Consider the following 25,214-nt stretch of genomic DNA (forward strand, 5'->3'; position numbering starts at 1 on the left):
CGCTCTCCAGTGTTTATATAACTCGGTAGCGAAAGGTCAATATTCCGACGACATACAAAAATAAATCAGCAGAAGGCGGGAAGCACAGCTGATAAGATGAATCGAAAATTCGGTCTGATTTTTCGAAAACGCGCGAGTACGATTAATTCATTCATCATCATCATTGGTTTATTAGCAATTTTATCAGTTCAATACACCACAAAAAATGCGATACAATGAATAGACAGGAAGATGTCGAAGCGACTTGGATTTGTCAATGGAATCATACACCCACCTTGGCCTAGGCGTAGTAAAGAGGAGGCATGCACACTGAATGAAAGTAAAGAATACAGTATAGAAAAAGAAAGCGACAAGAAATAGGGCGGCATGTTACGGCATTATATGGCAGAAATCGATAACGAAGCGCGGTCAGATGGAAGGCGAAGTCATTAAAATTGACATTGACGATTACATATATTTTGCTTCCGTTAAGGTTAAGGTAAGCACGTATCCGAAATAAAATAACCATTCAGCTGAATCATATAGTAGAACAGATTTTTGAAAATTTTGACGCCATTTGCTTTTTGGGTAGGGTTACCGTAGGAGGATTTGTCCTCTTTTTTTTTCAGGAAATTGAAATTATACTCCAAAGACGTCTAAATGCCCTCTTTTTTGGAAATCATTCCTCCTTCAAATAGCGTTGACAGCCACTCAGCCAGGGGTACAACAGGGGTAGGGGTGAGGGGTGATGAAGGACATTAATGATGCGAAATCTGCAATGCCAAGAGTGTCCTCCTTTCCGGATTACAAATATGGTAACTATTGTTAGCTGACGATATATTGGCTTTGAAAATTAGGCCAAAAGGTAGATGTTGGATTTATATATCATTCTCAATTGTTTCAACATCCTTTTCATTACATTGCATGGTATCTGGTATGTGTGTCAGCGGAATAAACTAATAGAACATCTGATTACTAATATCCGTTGCAAAACTTTGTCGCTGACGATTTGTAACGGAACACTGTAAAACCTGCAAAAGCGAGTCATATTTTACATTACATTTTACAATTACTTACGAAATTCAACTATACCGTACGCAAAACTAGTGCTAGTCATCTGAAAAACCTGCATGTTACCCATAAAGTCTGCTATTCCATCCACAAATCCTGCTAATTCACCTGCCAGGGTGCCATCTTTTACAGTGTCCCACCCTTTGTAACCCCAAAACCAATTTTCGTTCCAGCTACCTATGAATGCTATGAGCTGTAACCGATGCTATAGCATGATATATGAGATGGTGACTGTGACTGTCGACATATTCAAATTTTGAATAAAGAATCATGAAATAACATATGTTCCCCCTTCAAATTCAAGTACGGTAGCGGTAGGACCATTCGATAATTGGACAGAATAAAAACAAAATTTTACTATAGCGATTGATGCATCTCACAACTCAACTAAAATATATTATATTGTATTATTTAGACTTATATTTTATTCCGTTACCTCGAGGAAATATCTGAAGGTATACCTGTTGATTGATTTTATCACTTTGGAACTATTGTAGATCCTTCTACCATACGTCGAGCGTTAGTGCACTACAAGACACATGCCTGCATCAAATCAAGAATTCATTTCATTATTATTCGAAATTTCATGCCGGTGACGTCATATTTTGTGATATGATTGTTGATATACAATGTTCTTTTCAATTCTCTATTGTCGTCAGGTGTGGCATTTCATTCACCCATTAATGTTTGAAGAGCTTCTTGGAGGTACAGAACTTCAATATACAATTGAATAGTATATTCATATTGAAATGAACCCGAATATTTTCGGCTGACACTCGTCAGGGGTAATCGTCAGCAACTAGTAGAGAATTGGAAAGAACATTGTATATCAACAATCGTATCACAAAATATGACGTCACCAGCATGAAATTTCGTGAATGAGAGAGCGTTCAATGTACTATTTTTAGGTGGTACACGAACTCCTTTTGTTGACAGAGTTTTGGTTGGTGTATTTTGATAAAAGTCGACTCCAAGGCACCCAAATGGAATTGTGAACGGCCTCGCCCAACGATTCGAAATCGGTCGTCTCGATAATTATTCGCGCACATCGGATTATCTAACAGATGTTTGCCGATGGCAGAATTAATGGCCTTTGATCGATCAGCATCAATCTTAAGCGGATGAGTTAAGGGTGAGCTTTTCACGGAGCGTGATGAGCGTGTTCTGATGAATCTGGGGACATGTTGGTTTATGCGTTCCTGCAGACGTTTTGACGTTCTTCCTACGTAGCCACAATCACAGTGGCACTTATATTCGTACACTACATTACTTTGTTGAAGTGCAGGCAGAGCGTCTTTGCGTGTTGAAGGGAGCAACACAACAACACAACTGCTCCCTTCAACACGCAAAGACGCTCTCCCTGCACTTCAACAAAGTAATGTAGTGCAGACATGGGGTGATTACTTTATGAAAGTAATCGATTGCGATTACGATTACTTCTGAATCACGCGATTACGATTACGATTACAGCAAATTCAAGAAGTAGTCGATTACGATTACGATTACATTGGAAAAGTAATCACGATTACTCACGATTACATTAATTTTGCTTCTTATAACTAATCTTAGAAGATATATTGAAGACTATAAGAATTGCATTGAAAAGGCCTGATGAGATAACAACTTTCTCAATAAATGATGCGCCATTTGCTTGTTACGTCATTATGAACCCATTGCCCAACTTTATAGGGGTCGATTTATCGCATCCAATGATTTGCATTCTTGCCAGGTTCGTAACTGCCGCACCCCAAACTCCCCAATAGGGCGGTGAGCGCGCTCGAAGGGGACTCAAAAGTATTTGGTAAAACCAACATAAATTATAGAGTATTTTCGTGAGATTTGATGAACTTGAATTATTTTTCGGGCTTCGCGATTTAAATGTCTCTTGATAGCTTGAATTTGAAATGCATATCTCTCACTCCCATGAAAAGAGTATAGATAATTTACAGGAATAGGCATTTCGGTGCCGGTCATTACCGCGCCACGACATACAAAAAGACGAATGTAGTTTCGGCCAACATGCGGCTCCGAGAAGTGTATTAAAGAAAGACCCTGGCCAAAACTTTGAGCATGTGTCCATTGCCAATAGTCGCGCTGGGTTTGCCTGACTAATAGTCCTATCCTTAAAATCTGATCCCACAGTACAAATGCCACCCACATAGGAATATAGACATAACAATTATTTGTGTGTGCGTCTCGCGAAAGTTTTCTTCTACGTTTGGGTGACTACAATATCTTTTGATTATATAACAGACCGGAGGTCACGAATTAGCAACATACCAGATGTTATAACTATGGATTACGTGCCCTTAGTTCCACAGGTAAAGCTGACTATCGGGGACTGAGAGAGGAGTAAAAATGTTGGATGAGTAAGGTCAATCACGGAGACTTCGAAATGTTTACAAAAATTTATTTTCTCCTGTGACATACATAACTTTTTTTCCAGAATAACTGAAAGACAAGCTGCTAGTAAATTACCAGGCTTGACATTATATGCTCATTCAAAAAATTAGTTTGTCAATTTTGGTGTCATATTTGTTGCGATTATACCCAAATGTGTCGTCAGAAGAGTTACGCGTTATTATTACACTCGCCAACCACCTATATTTGTGGAATTATATTTTCGACACTCGTTCATATCAAATCGAAGGCGCGGATTTTCAAGACACGACCACGTATTTCAAGAAATACAGTTGCAGAATTCGCTTTGAAATAATAGAAGTCAAACCAATTTCTACATGAATAGTACGATCTTATTTTCAAGAAAAGTAATTTCGTTGCTGTATTATCACTAAGCCTACAGTCATCATTTGCACAAGACAAATGACGATCGCACGATAATTGAGCCAAATTTGAACTAAAACTAAAACTCTTTGGGGCTCGCGGGGGTCCGTGGCAGTCCGAAAGGGGTCCGCGAAGACATAAAGGTTGAGAACCACTGGTATAGAGTCATATGAGAATAAGAATAAGATAATGTGAACATAAAATTTTTCCTTGTACTTCATACATATACTACAAGATGCCGTTACGAGATACGGCAAAGAACGGTACGGTTCGGTTATGATATATATCAGTAGCTGTTGATTTTTAATGCTTTGTTGTGGAAATCGTAATGCTTTATTTGGCGAGTACAAAATTTCAAATCTTTGCCCGGTGTACGTACAATGTACATACTACAGCATAGGCCTACTGCTCGTCAAACACCAACAGAGAAACTGCGTTTAACTATAAGCTTAAGCACAACCTTTAACCAAACATCAATACATAAGTTATTATTTGCAACTAGGGAGAATGGTAGTTATTATCCTGCTGCGAGGTAGTGGCGTCTGGAGTGTTGCGGTAACCTGATATATCGCATGGAAGGTGTTCTTACAATCGCACTACAATGTAGCCTAGCCTATACGTCGAATATCTATTTACAATGTGTGGTGTGGATACTTCTTACACAGTCATGATGAGCGAAGCTAATATTTCTGACGTAATAATTAGCGCTGAGCAGTGGTGTTTGTAAATCAGACGTTTCTGCTATCACTAACCTGGTGTAATGTATTTTCCTTGTTCACGAATGTTGAGTTTATGTCATAGTCCATGTACAGATACAAAGTAATCGCTCTTGCACAAAGAAATCGATTAGATATGCGAAGTAGTCGATTACGATTACGATTACTTCGGATTTTTTTCAAATGTAATCGATTGCGATTACGATTACTTGAAAATGGTGTAATCGTCGTAATCGATTACGATTACTAATCGCGATTACCCCATGTCTGATGTAGTGTACGAATATAAGTGCCACTGTGATTGTGGCTACGTAGGAAGAACGTCAAAACGTCTGCAGGAACGCATAAACCAACATGTTCCCAGATTCATAAGAACACGCTCAGTGAAAAGCTCACCCTTAACTCATCCGCTTAAGATTGATGCTGATCGATCAAAGGCCATTAATTCTGCCATCGGCAAACATCTGTTAGATAATCCGATGTGCGCGAATAATTATCGAGACGACCGATTTCGAATCGTTGGGCGAGGCCGTTCGCAATTCCATTTGGGTGCCTTGGAGTCGACTTTTATCAAAATACACCAACCAAAACTCTGTCGACAAAAGGAGTTCGTGTACCACCTAAAAATAGTACATTGAACGCTCTCTCATTCACGAAATTTCATGCTGGTGACGTCATATTTTGTGATACGATTGTTGATAAACAATGTTCTTTCCAATTCTCTACTAGTTGCTGACGATTACCCCTGACGAGTGTCAGCCGAAAATATTCGGTTCATTTCAATATGAATATAGCCTACTATTCAATCACCCGTTAATCTAAAAAAAATTCTTGATACGGCTGTTGTCAACAGCCTGTTAGTATACAATATTCTTTCTAATTCTCTACTAGTTGCTGACGATCACCCCTGACGAGTGTCAGCCAAAAATATTCGGGTTCATTTCAGTATGAATATACTATTCAATTGAATATATTATTCAATTGCAGAATATCCTTATTACACTCGCCAGTAGCGAGATGGATTTCGACCCTTACTCTGAAATGGCCGAAGAAGCCGCATTTGAAGACGATTATGCCGCAGAAATGGAGTTAATGAGAGAGATGGAAGAACTACCTTCTGCACAAGAAAGTGAAGACTTGAAATCAAGTCAAAGTCGTCGTAAATTATTTGAAAACGAGCAGCCTTCAACAACAGGCTTTCAAGATTCGAGTTTGTTAGACATACTAGAATCGGAACTCTTTATTGATGAAGATGACGATCTTATGCCAAGCGCAAAAAGACCGAGATTGGATATGATACAAACAAAACCATCCCATAAATTACCTACAACTTTAGATGAGGATCTTGATGAAATAAAAATCAAGAATGAATCACAGGAAGACGATGATTCCGATAAAATGATTCAAAGAATCCTAAATTTTCGCAACAGGAAGGCACATGAAGCCGAGGAATTTTTGCAGACTTCAAATCAAATGTCGAGAAATGCTGTTGAGAGGCGTAGAATTCTTGAAAAACGTCCGTTAGAAGGACAGTGTATTTCGGCAACGCCCACTCATGGATCAGTATGTTACATGCGAATAAACGATGATTCAGAATCATTCAAAGGCGAACACATGACCAATCTTATGCAAGGAGTTTCTCTCTTGCCTCGAAGCGTATCGGAAATGCGTCAAGAGTTGATTATAGAACAAGACAACCAATCGTTGCACGATTCTCACAGTATCGTGCGAGCTATTCGCAGTCGTAATTTGGACGGCGGCAATGTTGAAAATTCAACCGAATTTAATGACGCACAAAAATTTGAAAATCTAAATGATGATATTGACATATCAAACGCTGATAAAATCATTGCGAACGAACTTTGGTTAGACAGATTCGCGCCGACACAGTACCCCCACCTTTTGAGCGACGAGCATGTTAATAGGTCGCTTTTAAAATGGTTAAAAATGTGGGATTTTGTAGTGTTTGGGCGTAAAGTTAGGAAAAAAGAAGAACTGACTCAAGATGTCGGGAATCTCAAAAAATTCAATTACTTTCAAAAATGGGCGTTTGACGATCGTACCGATGAATATGAACGGCCGTTTTTTAAGGCTGCGTTACTGCATGGTCCACCTGGTTTAGGAAAAACGACACTTGCACATATTATTGCGAAACACGCCGGGTATCATGTAGTTGAAATGAACGCGAGTGATGATAGGTCGGCTCAAGTGTTCCGTAACAAGTTAGAAGAAACTACTCAAATGAAATCAGTTTTGGGGCATGACGAACGTCCGAATTGTTTGATAATTGATGAAATTGACGGTGCACCGCAAGCCACAATTGATGTTTTACTAAACACGTTGAATAAATCGAGGCAAAAAGCTGAGAAAAAGATCGGCAAACGTAAAAAGCAAGGTTCTAACAATATCCTTGTTCGGCCGATTATCTGTATTTGTAATGACTTGTACGTCCCTGCGTTACGGCAACTCCGTCAGCAGAGTTTCATCGTAAATTTTCCGCCGACGAGATCGTCAATACTCGCGAGTAGACTAGCTCACTTGTGCCGAGTTCAGCAACTGCATTGCGACATTACAACTCTGTTGAGACTATGCGAAAAGACAGACAATGACATACGTTCTTGCGTTAACACGTTGCAATTTGTGAAAGCGTCGGGGCAAGATAAATTAAGCCTCAGCGCGATATCTGCGTTCCAAATCGGGCAAAAGGACCAGCACAAAAGCATGTTTAAAGTGTGGCAGGAAATATTCCAGCTGCCTAAAAACAAATTAGCAACCGAAAGACAGCGTAGCAGGAATTCGCACCATAATTTAGGAGAAAATTCGAGTGTTTCGACTAGATTTTATCACATTCAACATCTGGTGTCGGCGAACGGCGAATATGAGAAGACGTTTCAAGGAGTTTACGAGAATTACTTGAAAATGAAATTCAAAGATCACACTTTGGTGTGTGTCGTCAAGGCTCACGAATGGATTGAACTTTACGATCGTTTGTCGTATCTCAACGCGCATCTTCAAGACTGGTCGGTGATGAAGTTCTACCCTTACTTATTTGTGATGTTCCACATGCTTTTTTCGTGTACAAACGTTCCCAAAATCGTGTTCCCCACTCAATCGTATGAGAATTCAAAGAAGACTCAAAGATCTGAGAATATATTGAAGGGAATGTTCTTGGAAATGTCGCCGCAAGTGCGATGCTACAGTACCCCGCATACTATCGTCACTGATTCGGTGCCGTACATATTATCAATAATAGCGCCTACGTTGAGACCTGTCAATTCGCAGCTGTACACAGCAGCCGAGAAAAAAGTGCTTGAAGATGTTGTCTCGGTGATGATATCGTATAATTTGTCGTACAAACAAGTCCGCGACGAAGATGGGAGGTATGATTATCAGTTGGAGCCAAGCGTGACTGAAGTCTGTGAATACATGGAGGCTCTACAATCGAACAAACTGTCTTATTCTACGAGGCAGCTGATCGCAAAAGAAGTGGAAATGGAAAAAATGAGACGGTTCGAACGCGCGTGTCATTCTGTCTCTGTTCCTGACAACGTAAAGCCGGCAGAACCGGAGAAAACCGAAGAAAAACAGCAGTTGGAAATTAAGACTTTGAAGGATACTTTGTCACAAGCGAAAAAGCCTGCCGAAAAACCAGTGATCGATTTTTTCTGCCAATTCAAGAGAATTAAAAGACCTATTACAGGTACCGGCTCGGAAGCGGCAAAAAAACCTGTGCGGGACCCAGGGATCGGAAATAGTCAAATCTGGTACAAGTTCAACGAAGGCTACTCCAATGCCGTGCGGCAGACTGTTTATGTCAAGGATTTATTGTAAATGGTATTGCATTGGACTGGGCAAAATAATTCGAGTACTCCAATCGGAAATGTGTGTTTATTTTGATGACGATTTTTCGAGTACTGGTACATGAAACTATACACTCCTTTCCATGAGTTTATCAACGAAAATTGTAGTTTTGATGCTTTTTTCCTGACGTGGAAGCCTTGAAACCTTGATTGGCAGCACCGTAGTAACACAGTGTAAATCTACGCATGTTAGTTAAAATGACTTTTCTATGAAGTCGAAAGCAATCCACCGCGTTGTCACCAGGGTTGTAACCAAGTCACAAGGTTCCGAGCCACAAGTCAATCTCACTTTTATAGTTTTGACTCGAGTCATTTGCAATTCACCACCGAGTCAAGTCCAAGTCAGCTAGTAGAGGGTCGAGTCTGAGTCAATAGTGTTTTGACTCGAGTCCAAGTCATTATGTTCAGTTTTCAGTTCAATCCACTTTTTTCAACTCTGCTCCAGTGATATAGAATGGCTCAACTCGGCTCACATTCATAATATTGTAATTTACCTCGGTTTAAACAATTTCTGGATTTAATTCCCAAGTATCAGGACTGATAGACGAAATACAAATCATGTGGTGACTTGACCATTCTTCGGAGTAACAATGAAATGTCTCTCTTGGCCGTCCTAGCCTCGAGTCAATGACTTGGTTCGAGTCAATCACAATGAGTCGAGTCAATAAAATAATTGACTAGAGTCGAGTCATTTTATGCATTTGAAGAGATGACTCAAGTCAAGTCACCAATAAATCGCGACTCGAGTCTAGTCATGAATCGAGTCATTACAACCCTGGTTGTCACTAAGCATATTAAAAAATGTATTGTTGAAAAGTAGCACTATACACCACTATACTATACCATTATATTTTTGATGTGGTTACAAGAAAGCTACATATCTGAACTTTCACATCATACATACTGCTGTGGTGCAATACTGTGAGCAATACTCTAGTATGGACTGAACCTGATTCTTTGGTGCTCATTGCTCGACCTCGTAATTTGTCCGCCGAGTGATTATGTTTCCCTGATACGATCTGCTGCATATTCGCATGTTCAAACGAATGTATTGATAAAAATAAGTTAAAGGTACAGAAACGATGAGTAAAATTGAACGGGAAGTATGATGGAGGGTACAAAAAAATGCATGATAAAAAGACATGGCAATGAATCAAAAAAGTAGCATGCTTTCACTGGCGCGAAATATGTAGGAAATTTTCAACTTACATCAGCATCGCTACGCAATAGGCAAAAGTTGGGTGACAACAGAAATTGTACGAGTACGGAGCACACATGGCCCCCTGTTCAGAGGAGGCGAGTAATTTCACTTGAGCGCAGTGGCAAACACTCGAGTTCCATCGAGGACTATATCAGGTTCGAGTGTAAGGCTGGGCGCAATGAAGAGTTAATTTACCAACAAGGATTATAGTTTTGATGCTAATTTCCACTGGAAGCCTTGAAAACTCCAAAGGTCATATCGCAGAATACGGGACTTGTACTTCAACAAAGCTATGTACGTTAGCCGCAAAACTACACACAAAATGACATTTCTTCGAAGTCACAACAGCCTTGTCACAAAGTGCATTGAAAAGGTATGGTCATAACATAATGCAGAACTGACATTCTATTCTTTTGTGCACAAAAGGTGCATATTTAAATCTTTCATACTGGTATGACTTCATAATAAGCGATACTCGACCTGATTTTGCCCAGCCCTAGAGAGTATAAGTCAATTCACGCGTGACCATTCAAGAACGATACGTCACAATCAAGAACTGACATAGTGCAGACGGTCAAACAGTGGTATAGGCAACCAATTCAGATATCCGATCGTTACTGCCATACTGAAACTCAGTGCATCCCACAGATCACGTTTCTTTCCAAAGAATATCTTCATGATCGCGATACGAAAAACCGCTTCGACTTGTAGACGAAGTATGGCTCAGTGCGCTGTTAGAAGGAGGAAACCGAGCGCTTCCTATCACCATTCCAACCCCGACGTTACTACCGCTGCTGTTATGGCGACGCTTGTGCCGTAGTTTATGGTTTTTGGTGGAGTACGGACCGTAGGCTTGGTTTTTCTTCTTCTTACGGCAGGCCACGCACATGAGGTAGACGGAGGCGATTATGAATATCAGGAATATGATGATTCCGGCGATGGCTCCGTACACCCAGGGCTGGAAAAGACAGTAGTATGAATGTATAGATTTGAATTATGTATTCATATTGAAATGAATGACCAACTAGTAGAAATTTCTAAAGAACATTGTAGATCAACAATCGTATCACCAATTGGAATACTTGAAGTGAACATATGGTAGGCTTACCATATTTTGGAAATCTAAAAAGAGGACACTTTTTCAGAAATTTCAGACTTGCAAAACCGGAGAAGAATTCTCAAAAATTGGTGAATTTTTCCCACTTTATGATCGTTTGACTAAAAAAAAAGGTCAACTTTCCGCTCAGAGCTCAAAATACCGTTTTTCTCTCCACAATGCTAGGTGGTTGACTAAAAAAAAAAAAAGGTCAACTTTTCGCTCAGAGCTCAAATCGCCGTTTTTCACTCCGAAATACCCGCCGGGGCGTCCCTTCTGTGCTCATTTACGGCATATCACTCGCATTTTGCTCTAAATGTGACCTAAATTTTCAAAAAAGAGGACAAAATCTAAAAAAAGAGGACAAAAGGGCGTCCTCCGAGGACACTTTCGAAAAAGTCAAAAAAGAGGACAAATCCTCTTAAAAGAGGACCTATGGTAACCCTAACATATGGCTTGATCGGAAGTGTGCAAGTGCATGTGCGTACTTCTAGCAATTATTTGATATGGCTACCCTGGAAATTGCAAGACCCATCTTTGCAACAACACAAAATGACTCATGGCGCTACAAACAGACAAATTATCCAAAATATATTTTGCTAACATCACACGGGCTGTTCGGCAAATTGATACCATAATTTCACTCACAAGCTATCCAAAACTACTGTCTTCTTTACAAAAGCAGTAAGGTACATGGGGAAAGAGTTTGTAAACATATAGATGAGTAAGTAGGCAGAATCTACTTGAGTACTTTGAAAAAGTAGAAATACTTTGTTGCTGAACACATAATTGTGCTTATGTGAAGACAGTAATTGCAAATACCTGCAGTGAACCAGTCTCTGTAAATATTCCCAAATTGTCGAGAAATCCATCTGCCTTCTTCACTGTCATTGTCGTTGTTTCCACGGAGGTAGAAATTTTCAGCAATTTTGTGGTTGAACCCACATTGATGACCTGATGTAGAATAACGGCTTGAAATGATGGAAAACTTGTGGGGTATATACAGGTGGGACTTGTTAGTGACTTGTTAACCACAAAGATTCTAGTTTTCGAATCTGGGTCGAGTATTAATTTGAATTGAGTGGCTAGAGATCATTTTTTCGAGTACTGAAATGATCCCATCCTCACCACTAAGAGTTTATTTATCAACAGAGATTATAGTTGCAATACTAATTCCACTGTGTAAGCCTCGAAACTCTGATTGGTCGTATCGTAACATAAAAAACATGTAGTACAAATCTGCACACGTTAGTGGAAACAACATATTTGTGAAGTTGTGATCAATCCTTTGTCACAAACTGTAATATAATAGGCATGGTCGAAAAATACAAAATTATATTTAATGTCATGTACCACAATTATCTTCTTCGTGTATAAAAAGTACATTTTTTAAACCGCGCAGTTATAAAATAACTCCATGTCAGACAATGATCTGTGTGCCATGAGTTACCACGATATAGTTTATGGGAAGGTACTCAATACAAGTACCATCACAATAGTTCCATACCCGCACAGTTCCAGAATCGTCATTTAGAGGCGGCTTTTTGCATGCAAGCAATGTCCCGGTTGTTCTCCTGCTTGCCTTGTAAGGTTTGTCGCATTCGCAAAGTCCGCTCAATGCGCAAAACGCGTGCTCTATCGTTTGGCAATTTTGCACGCAGTACAACTCCTGTAATGAAAGTTTTTCACAGTCTTGACTCGGTTATAGATAAGTCTGCCGATTCCAGAAATATGACTTCTGGAATAATACATATCTTGCATGCAATGCAGAGTTGATCAACTAGAAACTAGGTGTTTCGAGCCCCAAAACCCACCCCTGCGTACGTCACTGTTAGTAGGGATGACCCTGAGCTAGCAATGGCTTCAAGAACATCACACAACAGAATACTGGTATCACGATTCACGCCGACACATGTTTTATTAGTTGTTCGGTAATTACTTTTTTAAATGCAAAACTAGAACTGCAACCAATTAGTCAGTAGTTAGTTTACCACCGACTAACCAGATTGATAGTTTGTACAATTCTGACCATATTATGCGCGGTATCAAAACATGCAAGGTGCAAAAGCTGTCTAAAATACCTCTTGCAACTTGAGTCGGCCGGTGCATCCAGCAGATACGTTCAGATTGTCTATAGTTCTTTGACACCAAACTGGTCTCCTGCCGTTAGCAAACGTAGCTGCAACAAAAAGAGCGATATATATTGCGGACGAGTATTGAAGATATCATAAATTAGACGGTAATTATGTATTTTAAGCATAGTTAGAATTAGAAATATAGCTACACAGTTTATTTCAAATTAAAGTAGAATTATAATTATAGCTACGCGGTTATTCCACATTAGACAAGAAGTAGAATTATAGTTACACAACTTTTTCCAAGTTACACTAGAAATAGAATTATAGCTACATAGCTTTTTCCAAATTAGACTAGAATTAGAATTATATGTGTAGTTATCATTCTAATTCTAGTCATAACAATAGTAACATTGCAGGCAATTATAACGAATAATATTAATAATATTGCACATTAATAAAACGTGTCATATCTTACGAGTAGTCCGCCATTTATAAAAGAAGCATCTTCCATCCTCAACTTTACACCGCCGTTCTTCGATCTCATTCTTGGGACAATCCTCCGCTATCAACTGCCCCGGCATGAAGCCCACCCTGGACCTTGTCTGCATGCCGTACTTAGTGCCGGCCACTGGAGTCGATTCGTTTACGCATTGCAAATGGCAATCACTCCATTCGGACCATTGTGTGGTCACACATTCTCCAGAGCAAGGTATCTAGAAAGAATTCATTTTCACGATTTGCATTCAATTCACAAAGATAGCGCTGATGCGGGCACAGTTGGATTACTATTGATTTTCAGATTTTACAAATTAGATTAGAATTAGAATCAAAGCTGCTGTTCCTTTCAAATTAGCTTAGAAATAGAATTATCAAATTTGCAAAACCTTGGAGATTGAATTAAATTCTGAATTAGTAAGAAAGCTTGCTTCATCAGAGTTCATGCTCATAAGCACGGGATCGGCAAATGTCTATACAACAAGCTCGGCTCGTTTCAAACAATACAATTCTTCTGTGGCATTTTCAGTGATACCAGAAATTAGATAAAATTAAAATAAATGACAGTGTACAAACATTTCACAAACTAGATTACAATAAGGTCGCCGGCATTTCGTTTTAATTTGTCTAATTAGACAACTAAATTTATCTAGTCTAATCACTTCCTGTCTTAAACGACTGTGAAACTTGAATTTTTTAACGAAATTTATTACAAGAGCCATGACTGACAAATATACATTGATAAATGGTATAAATACAACACAAAAAAACATGAATAAAAACAGTGCATAAATTAGTGGCATATTCAGTTAATGTGCTAGATAAGCATATTGGTATGCTAGTATTTTCATCAATTTATTTATTTTGTCATAGTGAAGTACACTTAGTAATGAAAAATTTGTTCAAATTTTTTTCATGCCTCCTAAAAATGACTCATGACTTGGTAACTCCTGTTCTGTGTCAAGGTGGACTGTTCAATGAATAGTATTCATATCATAGTATTGTAATTTTGTGGTGTTTTTGAATCGACAATAATTCCAACAAATTACTGACTGACCGAATCTTGACTGTAAAAACAGTGGTTTGAAATGATAATATCTCACCTCGCAATCGCGTCTCAAGTCGGAATCTCTGAACCAGCCGTCGAGATCACCGTGCTCGCTTTCGCAAAGACTGCTACCAACAATGACTCCATCTGAACAATCGCAAAAGAGCTGGGATTCAGAATTGCTCGGGCACACATGAACAAGAGAGAGAGAGAGAGAGTATTTATTTTCATCGAACCAAAATACATAACAAACGGCAGTGATGGTGGTACAGAAAATATGCGTGCACAGTATTCGGTATTAGATAGGAATGATCGATAAGACCGTGAAGGTCATCTAGTCTGATCACACCAGCATTAAACAGGTACACTTGACTCTAAACAGTCTGGCTGTAAAAAATGTTGTGGTAATTAATAAAATAAAACGGAAAAAAAATTAAACGATGGTAGCAAATGATCAATGAAGCAATGTCTGGGCGAGGTAGGGCAACAGTGTTGAGAAGTCGGACGCTTGTCCATTAATGAGAGAAACAAGATGCTGCCAAGTTTTAAATTTTTTTAGATTTGAGGAACATAATTTTATAGTGTCGCAAGTTCATGGCCTACTTTGGGCGTTTCAGACAAGTTACATGTGAAAGCTTTGTTAAATCTAGCATAAAAAAGACATCATCAAATCAATTTTACAACATTACATTCAAGATGCATCTATCTGTCGCTATTTAACTCAGGGTAAATTTAGGTTTTTGAAGGTTCACCGGCCATACTTGTTTTGACATTTTACCGGTCCGCGAGGTCAAAAAGGTAGTGAACCACTTCATTAAAACATACATGATAACTCACCACTCTGAATGCATTTCACTTCTCTCGTTTTCAAACCGATTCCGCAATTGCCGCCAGGGACGCTGCATTTGGACCAGTCACCGAGCATCCACGAGTGACAAGGGTTGGACAGGCAGGGGCTTCTCTCTTCTGTGACGGGGCAAGATCGTCCCATCATGTTGGGCTGTTTGGTGATCTGCGAAATGGACCATTTCATCGTAAAGCTGTTATCCAACATCATTATTATGTTTACTTTACAGCAAAGGCTGTTTCCAATGAGATCAACTGCACAAAGGTACTAAAGTAGGTTTTGCATACTATCATTACTCCACTCAGGGTTGTAATGACTCGACTCCACCTGAGTCACCTTGTGAATTGACTCGACTTGTACTCGAGTCATTGCACGATGCACATGACCTGAACTCGATAATGAATAATGAACGCATGATTTGAATTCGGACTCGAGTCTCAACACTAAGACTCAGACTTGACCCTGGCTTGGACTGTTGACCCGGTGGTGTATTGAAAATGACTCGACTTGACTCAACTCAAAACTGTAAAAGAAAGGTCGATTTGTGACTTGGTTACAACCCTGCTTCCACTTCTAGTTGATTTTTTAAGCAAAACTACTCATTTTCTACTATTTGGATTTGATAAAGTAGACAGTAGTTATGGGGCCCTGTTAGTTATCTGCCCAGTATAACTTTTGAAGCCAGTCACCTATGCATTACCTTTCTGTATCTTGTCCGTTGAGAGGGGGTGTTGCATTCTCCGGAACAGACCGACCAATCGGACCACTGAGAAACTTCACAGTCAATCGTACACATCACACGACACTCTGCATGTTCAGGCAAGGGAATTGAAACTCCATTTTCCAAGCATCTACAAAAATTAGATTTAATGATAGAAGTATTTCTTTTACGTATGTCTAGGGCTCGATTCAGATTCAAGTACTCCAATCCCTACTTATTCATGCTACAAACTCACTTGTGCTGACGAACGGGCAGACCAGTGCTGCTGATGCAATTGGACTTTCTCATTTTGATACCAGTGCCGCATTCGGCGCCTGCAGGCAGCTTGCAGCTGGTCCATTCTGTCCACATTGTGCTGAAAGAGGTTCATAATAAATACTGATACATCTATTAAAACAACTTTATACTCAGAGCAAAAGCTAGCCAGACTATATTACGAGAACTTGGCACTCTTTTCATGACGATATTAGCATTGACCAATCCAAATAACGATAAAAGCTTTCTTAATAAATACAACAGTCCGAACTATTTCACTTGAAGATCTTAAAATTCATTAACCTCAAGGTAATAGTTTAATTTTGTATTTTAATCTCTCTGATAATATATAATTTCATAAACAGCTTCAATATAAAGATCTTTCATCTGAATTTGATTCAATTTGAATAGTAGACGGCTATATTACTAGGGAGTACTATTGTAACAGCAAAATCAGCTTCACGAAGTTATGAGTCTAACATTGCATTACCAGAATGTTCGGCTGGGAGTTGGTTGGGTCTCTAGCTAAAATTGATGATATGAATGAGATGACCTTACCTGTATAAAAAACAATTCTTATTCAATTGACAAGGCTCTTCCTCTATCGTTTTCCGAGGATTGTCACAATGAGAATCCGGAAGTCCTAGAAAAATTGAGGTTTGTATCACAGCTGGTTCACATTCTCAAATGTTTTCACAACACATAACAAAATGCTCGAGCTTTCAACCACAAATCATGCGTGCATTCATACCATTACAGCTCCAAGACGGATTACACACTTCTTTGACCCATTTCCAGAAAATTTATACAAGGAGTCATTCTGATTATATATTGGTTAGGGTCCATATTACATGTTGATAGACATATCTGTTTCGGCCATTAGATGCAAAAACTGGTAATTCGGAGTCAGAGAATTGATATCTGCGACTGTTGAACTGGAAATATTGATCTATTTCTTATAATTTACAAGTGTGCAGATGCAGCCTTTGTAGTTTATTTCATATCCAAGCATAGCAATGGCTATAAAGCTGATCAAATCAATGCAGTGAAGTTTGGAAATGCGCCTCAAGCTAGATGCCATATCTTTTGAATATCGGATCAATATATCTTAGTTATCGGTAAAGTTGCAAGATACCGGTTTTATCGGAATCGTCTCAACAATCCGATATCGTTCATGCTGCAGTCATGATATCATCTGACAATACAAAGCATTGCATGGCAAATGCAAATGAGAAGCCATGCAGTTTTCCGTCGAGCATGAAAGACCTGATGACATCACCATGAGTGGCAAACTTACGACGTCTACGATGGCCGCGTTTTTTGCCTCTTCGTTCTGAGCAAAAAATGATTACAAAATCTTCATTTTATCTGAGTTTTCTTGTAAATTTCTGTGGGTGGGTATTTAGGAATAACGTAATAGATAAAACGTTGGAGGGAGAAATTAAGAGTCAGTCATTCAGCAGTTGTTTTTTGGAAAATGATGTGGGGGGATCATGACTTCACAGATATGGCATTTCCAGTAACGTGTGTAGCTTTGTAATTGTACTACATTGTATGCCCCGATACGGCTAATCAACGTTTAAGGCTTGAACAGTAGAAAATAGTATCCAAACTATAATTCTCATTGATAAATTAAGTCTTAGTGGCAAGGAGCTTATCATATCAGCACTCAAAAAACAATTTGTCACTACATGACTCTTAATTATTAGAATTTACACTCGATTCAGAGTTGAGCACTCAAATCATTATGCCCATTCCTTGAAATGTGTTAATCCTTACTTGTAGCTGGTGCGACTTGTCGTAGAACCTTTCTAGTACGTTGTCGCCTCCCAGAACATATATCAGTGTTGTTAGCTGCTTCACAATTCCCCCATTCTGACCATTCCGAGTAGACACATTCGCCAGGACACGAGCAGTGGGTTTTTCGGTACCCAAATGGCATCACAGTCATATCGCATAAACGCATATCGCTTTGAACGCGGGCTACGTCGGTATAGCCAGAGTCGTAATCAGTTTTGTAGCATTCGACGCGAGATCGTAGCTGATGCCCTAAAAAAATCAGCGGCTTCAGTGACATAGTACTGCTACTGTTTTCAAGTACTCAAAGTGGCTTTAGCCAATGGTTGTAATTTGACTCAAATTACTCATGACTCGGCACGCCTTTTCATTTACATATTTGACTCGAGTCTTTTTCTACGACTCCAACCTGTAGCAGAGAAGCTACTGACGATCGTTTTTAATTTAGGATTTAAACAAATTTATATTTTTAAAAATTTTTCTGGCAATCACATCATATTGTTAGGTTGTCCGCAAATACGATACACACCAAATTTGGCTAAATTCCACTCGGTAGAGCCGAAGTTATCGATGTTCAAAATTTTGGATTTAAATCTTAGCATTTACAGTGGGTAGTTCTATAATAGATTATTAGCCACCGTAAATACTTTTTTTTCAAATCCAAAATTCTGCGGTCCAATGACTTTGCTTCTGCCGATTGGAATAGAGTCAAATTTGTTACAAATCGTGTTTTCAGACAACTTTACAATTTCGCGTGCGGTTGAAAGTGAAATTTGAAGAGAAAAAAATAATTTTGTCTTATATTTAATATTTACTCCTGTAGCTGTACTGCTAATGGAATTGAGCCAAATTTGGTGCACAGAGCTTTTTTTAGACAGACAGTCTTATCTATAGCCAGTAAATTTGAAGAAAAAAATGATTTTTGAACAACCCTATTCACCACCTCTGTTGAAAATATTGGTTAGATTCTGACGCAAATTTGATGAAATAGCACTTTCCTGGGTATTGATAGAAAGGATGGCCGCATATTGGTTAAGTTAAGGCTCAGTTTATTGTTGATTATTTTTCCAAAAACACCACCAGCCACCAGATTGTGGTACAAAAAGGGTCTTACCAGATCCACAATTTGAGAAATCCCCGCTTTCACCCACAGAACATGTAGTCCACGGGCTGGCCACCCAGAACAGGACGTCGCAAACATTTTCACATAACTTTGTGTCGTATTCCTGTGTGATACGGAAAAATATTTGCTAAGATCTTAGAATTTATCAAGGATTTACTTCATGATAACAGAACAGAGCACACTTGCAGAAAGGTAAGAAAAGAATGCCAGTTTTACATCATTTAAAGATAATTTCATTTATATTGACCATACCTATTTCATCGCACTTTTTGACAATGCTGTGGGTTGATAAAAACTTCAAAGAAATGTAATTTCGTGCATAGCTTTGTACCACATGTTTGAGGCGCTGTGATACGACCAACTGATGTTTAAAGACTTCCAAGTTGGGAAAAAAAGCAAAGAAACTATAATTCTCGTTGACAATATCACTCTTGGTGAAAAGGGGTGAGAAATTGGGGTGCTGGTAAAATTGTCTCAAACTATTACAATTAAAATACTCAATTCACATTGGACTACACTGTGCCAAGTCCTGCACAAGATGCTGCCCAATTTTGACTCAAACTTGACAGCAAAGCACTAGGATGAAATATTCATGAAAAACATATGTTATTAAGCGATATTTGCAAAAATAAATAAACTTTATAAAATCATTTGTTATATAGATTTCAAGAAATTGTGTGGTAATTACGTAATTAATACACATGAAAAACTTATTCACTAACCAGAGTCAGACTATCAATAGCAGGACAAATTCTTCCGCCATGACTTGCATCTTTGACGCGATACCGATGTCTCGTTTGCAGGTTCATGCCGCAGGGTAGTTGAAAGTCTGAAATTCAGATAACATCATCCCTCATACAAGAAAAACTGAAATCCTAATACACAACAAATTTCATTAGCTCTTTTACACTTATGAACAGACACGGATAACACACTGATAAGGCTGCACAATGCACAGGAATGACCATTGAAAACAAGTTGTGGTATTTCATGCCGTGAAATGAATACCGTAAACCGGGGTAACTTTGGACAATTTTCAACAATTCCGCTTTGTATCTTGGAAATGCTAGGGTGTAGGGGAGGCAAGTTTTGTGTTTTTCATGGGTCATGGAGCAAAGATTAGAATTACCTAATCCAAAATCTTCATGGTCATAAATAAGTACCTTATTTTTGCAAATTATCTGTGTCCAAAGTTACCCCTGCATGTGGGGTAACTTTGAACAATGTAGTTTTTTGTATGCCTTTACACTCTATTGTTTATGAAACTTCGTAAATGAGGCTTATTTGGTAAGAGTTGATGAGAGCAGTGGCTAAAACTGAAACAAAATAGTACATGTCTGGCCTATTGCATGATTTTTACCTAATCCCCACCCCCCCCCAAAAAAAAAAATTAGGTAGTTTATGAAGGCTAATGCCCCCTTATTCATCCATTATCTCAATATTCCCTCATGCCTTCACCAATTGGGACTTATAAATAACATATGGTGATAAGGGGTATGCCACTGTTAGTGTCAGCAATTGACAGCAAACATTAAGCATGTTACCGTGATTTATTGCCGATTTCAAATATATTACTGTTCTTTAAAAGATACATTTTCTCTTTCTTATGTCCTCTGATGGATATCTTTGTCGTAATTTACGATATCCCATGTTCAGCAGGCGCATCTTTAGGAGTATGTGATAAGTTTTTGAAGTAGCTTACACCCGATTACAATCTTTCAGATCATTGCCTACCCATTTTTTCATATTTTGGCAAACTCTTAATTTATTAATCGTCTCATTCCATTTTAAGAAGCCATCAGGCCGGTCAGAGCTCTAAATATCACATTTTCCACTGTCCAAAGTTACCCCGTTTTGATAAAATTTCATGGGGTAACTTTGGACATCACATTTTCTTGTATTGATCTAAGGGTGAGCCCACTGAGATTTTTGCCCTGGATTAAGACTACTTAGAGGTATCTGCTGCCAAGTTTTGAATCTATGACTTTGAATCTATCTATGTTTGGTTGAAATGAGGTTTAATGACCATTAATTTTGATGAAATTGACCCCCGCCATTAATTTATCAATGTTGGGTCAAGTTTATCTGGTCGTGAAATGAATCCACCTTTTATAGACACTACTTGTGGTACTGTTGCCTCATGAAAAAGAATTGGACATCCAGCGGCAACCCTTTTCCAACAATAACCATTTAAATCTTTTCCTGTTTAGTGTCCAAAGTTACCCTCAAGTCCAAAGTTACCCCGGTTTACGGTACATTTTTACATGCGGAAATCGGGTACAAGTGCGCCCCAAAGAGATAAATGAATTTGAGTGGCTTACAGAAGTAACGATTCAACAAGAAAACTTATGAAATGATTCAACGCGTTGACATATTTGACAATGGCAGGGTTGGACACCTAAAAAACTAGAAAACTCTAGTTGTAACTTGTAAGTAGACTAATTATAGCAAATTGCCGCTAATCCAATACTAATATAATCTGTGAAATGTTTCTATGCTCCAATTTTAATTCTGATCTTATTTCTGGTTTTCTTGTAAACGCTACATGACAACTGTATAGCGCGAAAAGAGTCAAGTTTAGTGTACAGACATTTGACAGTCTCATGATTGACTGAACCTCAATTTTGTTGGAATTCTTTCTAATTCGAAATTTAATTCAATTACAAAGTTTTTACAAATTCAGTCATTCTAATTCTAGTCTAATTTAGAGGAAAAACTGTAACTATAATTCTAATCTAATTTGGAAAAACACTGTATAACTATAATTTTACTTCTAATCTAAATTGGAATAAACTGTTGCTATAATTTAATTCCAATCTAATTTGAACTTAACTATGTAGCTACAATTCTAATCGTAATCTAATTTGGAAAAATAAACTGTGTAGTTTAAAGACTAATAATAATCTAACTTGGAGTAAACTGTGAAGTGTGAAGCTATAATTATAATTATAATTCAAGTTGAAAAAATGTAGAGCTATAATTCTAGTTGTAATCTGATTTAGAAAAGCTGAAAATTTTCGAGTACTGTTCATATTTTCAATGATACATGCCAATGAATGTGTAAAAGATATGAATCAATGATTCATGCATTTGCCTTCCAGCGGGAATGATGAAGATTTACCAAGAAAACTTACTTGAGATGTTAGAAGAGGAATTAGAAATTATGACACCTGAATGTAGAAATCTACTCAAAAGGAAACCAAGTGGGAGAAAGATTGATTTTCAAATTCACGGAGAAATCAATTTGAATATTTTCGGCTGACACTCGTCAGGGGTAATCGTCAGTAACTAGTAGACAATTAAAAGTTTATTATACATATATACTGGTTGCTGACGATTGCCCCTGACGAGTATCAGCCAAGAATACTCAGGTTTATTCCAATATGAATATATTACTCAATGGTGAAGGTCTGCACCTCCAAAAGGTTCCTCAGATTTTCAAATTATTCAGAAATTCAAACCTTGAATATGGTGATCTACAAATCATTTATGGCTGATATTAGTAGCGATAGCTACACTACAGATGATATATAGTAAATTTTACAATTCATACCGCTATTTTCTGCCGCCCTATTGTGCCTATCTCCGCATCCACCCCAGCTCAGCCAACTTGACATCTCGCAGTCTTCTGGACAAGGGATCTTAAAGTGAAAGAAATAATGTGTCAATAGATCACTAATTTATGTCCATGTTTTGCATAACTCTATGAATATATTCAGATACAGATATTCAGAATTACACAAAACAATAACTGCATATTGTTAATATATTAACAAGCTTTACGATTGGCTCTCAACAGGAGCAAACGATTATATACTCCAAAGAGTATCTTTTCTTACCTCGCAACCATCCTCTTGAAACTCTGCATATTGACAGTGCGAGTTATCCACAACGATATCGGTGCCTTCGATGTAGCAAGCTAACGCACGGTGGCGCACGCCAATTCCGCAATATGGTTCAGAAGATTGCTTGCGTAGAGACGACATCGGCGAAGAATTTGGCTTCAAAAAATAATATAGGATTCACTGATTGAATTCATGCTACGTAGAGATGATATTTGGCCTTAACAACCTCGCTATTACTAGAGGCCTAAAAATATTTATATATAAGGCAAAAGTGAAGGTTTTATGAATGAAGGGAAAATTACTGGGGTCAGCAATTGGCGTCTTGATGCATTTGAGTTTAGAATTGGCCAAAGTAGTCAGTGTTGCTACTTGCTAGTTACTTGTCAAGTAGAAGTAGGAGTAACGCTGTAAACTTCAACTCAATTACAAGTAATAATGATTTTTAAGGTTCGCCAAAAGTACTTCCAGTGGAAGGTTTGAAAACGTCTCAAAGAAGTATCGGCTGACGGAGCCGCGTGCTTTCAGCAGTGACTCTGAGGTGTCTACACTTTATGAGAATGAATGCTGATTAGGACTGTTCAAAAATAACTTTTTTTTCTAATTTTACAGGCAACCCTGCTTGATAAAATGGATAGGTTGCCTTAAAAAACGCTGCACACCAATTTTGGCTCAATTCCAACCAGTAGAAGCAAGTTATTCGAGTTCAAAATTCTGGATTTGAAAAAAACAGTATTTATGGTGGCAAATTCTTCACTTATTCATTATAGATCTACCCACCATAAATACTATGATTGAAATTCCTAAATTTTCAACATCAATAACGAAATTTATATTAATTTTTCATTAAATAAATCCCAAATTTTTTCCTTCTGTAGCAATACTTCTATAGGTTGGAATTGAGTCAAAATTGGCTTGCAATTTTTTTTTACGCAACCCAACAATTTTATCAAGTAGCCAGTAAATTTTGATAAAGATTTATTTATGAACAGCCCTAATGCTGATTTGATGTGAGCTGAACTTGATTTTTGTTGCATTTCTTTTTTTGGAGTTAAATTCTATTTGCAGGTTTTTGCGTATTTGGAAAATTCTGTGTAGCGAACATTCTAAATCTAATCTAATTTGGTAAGGCTGAAAACTTTGTAGCCGACCAAATCTTCTACAGAGTTACTAGCTGTTCAAAACTCTAACCTTTGTAATATTGCACGAGGACCATTCTCCAACTGGTTTCGCGGTTTTCTGCATCGAAACGTAGGAGTCGTTGTTATAACGCACGACGGGCACGCCGTGAATATCCTCCATCGATTCAAGATTCCGCAACGTAGCTCGGCACTGGTTGCGCTCCTTCCAATTTCTGAAGTTGCGATCTTGATTGCAACGGAGCAGACATCGGCGGGCGGCCTCGGGCGGATTGCCGACGTACTGAAAACGTAATGAGTTTAGACAGCCCCGTGGAGATCATCAAAGGTGCAAAACAAATTTGACGCAATTCCAACTCATAAAAACAAAGTTATTCGAGTTTTTCATTTGTAATTCTGGGATTATCTATTATATTTTTGGGAATCCAAAACTTTCAACTGCAATCACTTCGCTACAATCAGTTGGATGTGAACAAAAATTGTTTAGCATCGTTCTTTTAGATCACGAGCCAAAATTGATGTAGGCCTACTACCTAACAATTTGATCAGTGAATCCCCGAAATTTGGAAATGAAAAGTTATTTTTGAACAAACCTACTGGCTCATCATGGAAATAACAACCGTTTTATAATGTAATTAGTAATTACCTTGAAGCAAAGTCTAAATTTTGCCGGGGTCAGCTGTCCGCCAGACCCGACACGTTGGCACAGGACTTGCCTCGACATGGCACCGAGACATTTCAAATCTTTGTGGGCCGGGATTTTTCCGAATATTGAATTCGTGCCTGCCACCTTTGCACACTCGGACCATTCGGTCGTATGCCACCTGAAAGAAAAATATATTAGATTAGCAAGAGATTCTTGGAGGTACAGAACTTCAATATAGAATCGAATAATTTATTCATGTTGAAATAAAACCGAATCTTTTCGGCTGACACTCGTCAGGGGTAATCGTCAGCAACTAGTTTATCAACAATCACCAAATATGACGTCATGGGCATGAAATTTCGAACAATCACATTTATTTGCATTGCATGATTCTTATATCAAGAAAATTCTGATAATACGTGATGTAACTACAGGAATTCTTCGTAGGGCCAGATTTTGTTAAAATCAAGTTTTTTCATGAAAAATTTGTCAGTTTTTTGGTCAAAAAAGTTTTTT

General features: G+C 38.3%; 2 protein-coding genes across 5 annotated transcripts in view; one reads left to right on the forward strand and one right to left on the reverse strand.

The window, feature by feature from the left end:
* The first annotated feature begins 5,496 nt into the window (after positions 1-5,496).
* On the forward strand, positions 5,497-8,487 carry LOC145454986 (chromosome transmission fidelity protein 18 homolog). Its single transcript, XM_080332934.1, has one exon. The coding sequence runs from the start codon at positions 5,568-5,570 to the stop codon at positions 8,379-8,381; it is 2,814 nt and encodes a 937-aa protein (XP_080189060.1). The 5' UTR covers positions 5,497-5,567; the 3' UTR covers positions 8,382-8,487.
* Positions 8,488-9,439: 952 nt separating this feature from the next.
* LOC145454981 (thrombospondin type-1 domain-containing protein 7A-like) overlaps positions 9,440-25,214 on the reverse strand; it is a 32,310-nt gene continuing 16,535 nt past the window's right edge. For 2 of the 4 annotated variants that reach the window (XM_080332922.1, XM_080332923.1), the window contains 19 exons: positions 24,699-24,876; positions 24,105-24,335; positions 22,911-23,072; positions 22,625-22,712; positions 22,206-22,241; positions 19,794-19,900; positions 19,063-19,174; positions 17,931-18,200; positions 17,449-17,484; positions 16,710-16,794; positions 16,132-16,251; positions 15,876-16,026; positions 15,166-15,340; positions 14,384-14,475; positions 13,261-13,498; positions 12,789-12,886; positions 12,215-12,376; positions 11,530-11,661; positions 9,440-10,569 (listed from right to left, as the gene is read on the reverse strand). In XM_080332922.1, the coding sequence (XP_080189048.1) occupies positions 10,261-10,569; positions 11,530-11,661; positions 12,215-12,376; positions 12,789-12,886; positions 13,261-13,498; positions 14,384-14,475; positions 15,166-15,340; positions 15,876-16,026; positions 16,132-16,251; positions 16,710-16,794; positions 17,449-17,484; positions 17,931-18,200; positions 19,063-19,174; positions 19,794-19,900; positions 22,206-22,241; positions 22,625-22,712; positions 22,911-23,072; positions 24,105-24,335; positions 24,699-24,876 (2,782 nt within the window). In that variant the 3' untranslated portion in view covers positions 9,440-10,260. The remainder of the gene's footprint in view (positions 10,570-11,529; positions 11,662-12,214; positions 12,377-12,788; positions 12,887-13,260; positions 13,499-14,383; positions 14,476-15,165; positions 15,341-15,875; positions 16,027-16,131; positions 16,252-16,709; positions 16,795-17,448; positions 17,485-17,930; positions 18,201-19,062; positions 19,175-19,793; positions 19,901-22,205; positions 22,242-22,624; positions 22,713-22,910; positions 23,073-24,104; positions 24,336-24,698; positions 24,877-25,214) is intronic. The other 2 variants (XM_080332925.1, XM_080332924.1) reach the window with 2 other exon arrangements.

This window comes from Botryllus schlosseri, chromosome 14 (genome assembly GCF_051294905.1).
Source record: "Botryllus schlosseri isolate E-star chromosome 14, Bs_hap1, whole genome shotgun sequence".
NCBI lineage: Eukaryota > Metazoa > Chordata > Ascidiacea > Stolidobranchia > Styelidae > Botryllus > Botryllus schlosseri.

Coding starts and splice junctions, on each gene's coding strand:
- LOC145454986 (XM_080332934.1), top strand. CDS start 5,568: ATGGATTTCGACCCTTACTCTGAAATGGCCGAAGAAGCCGCATTTGAA.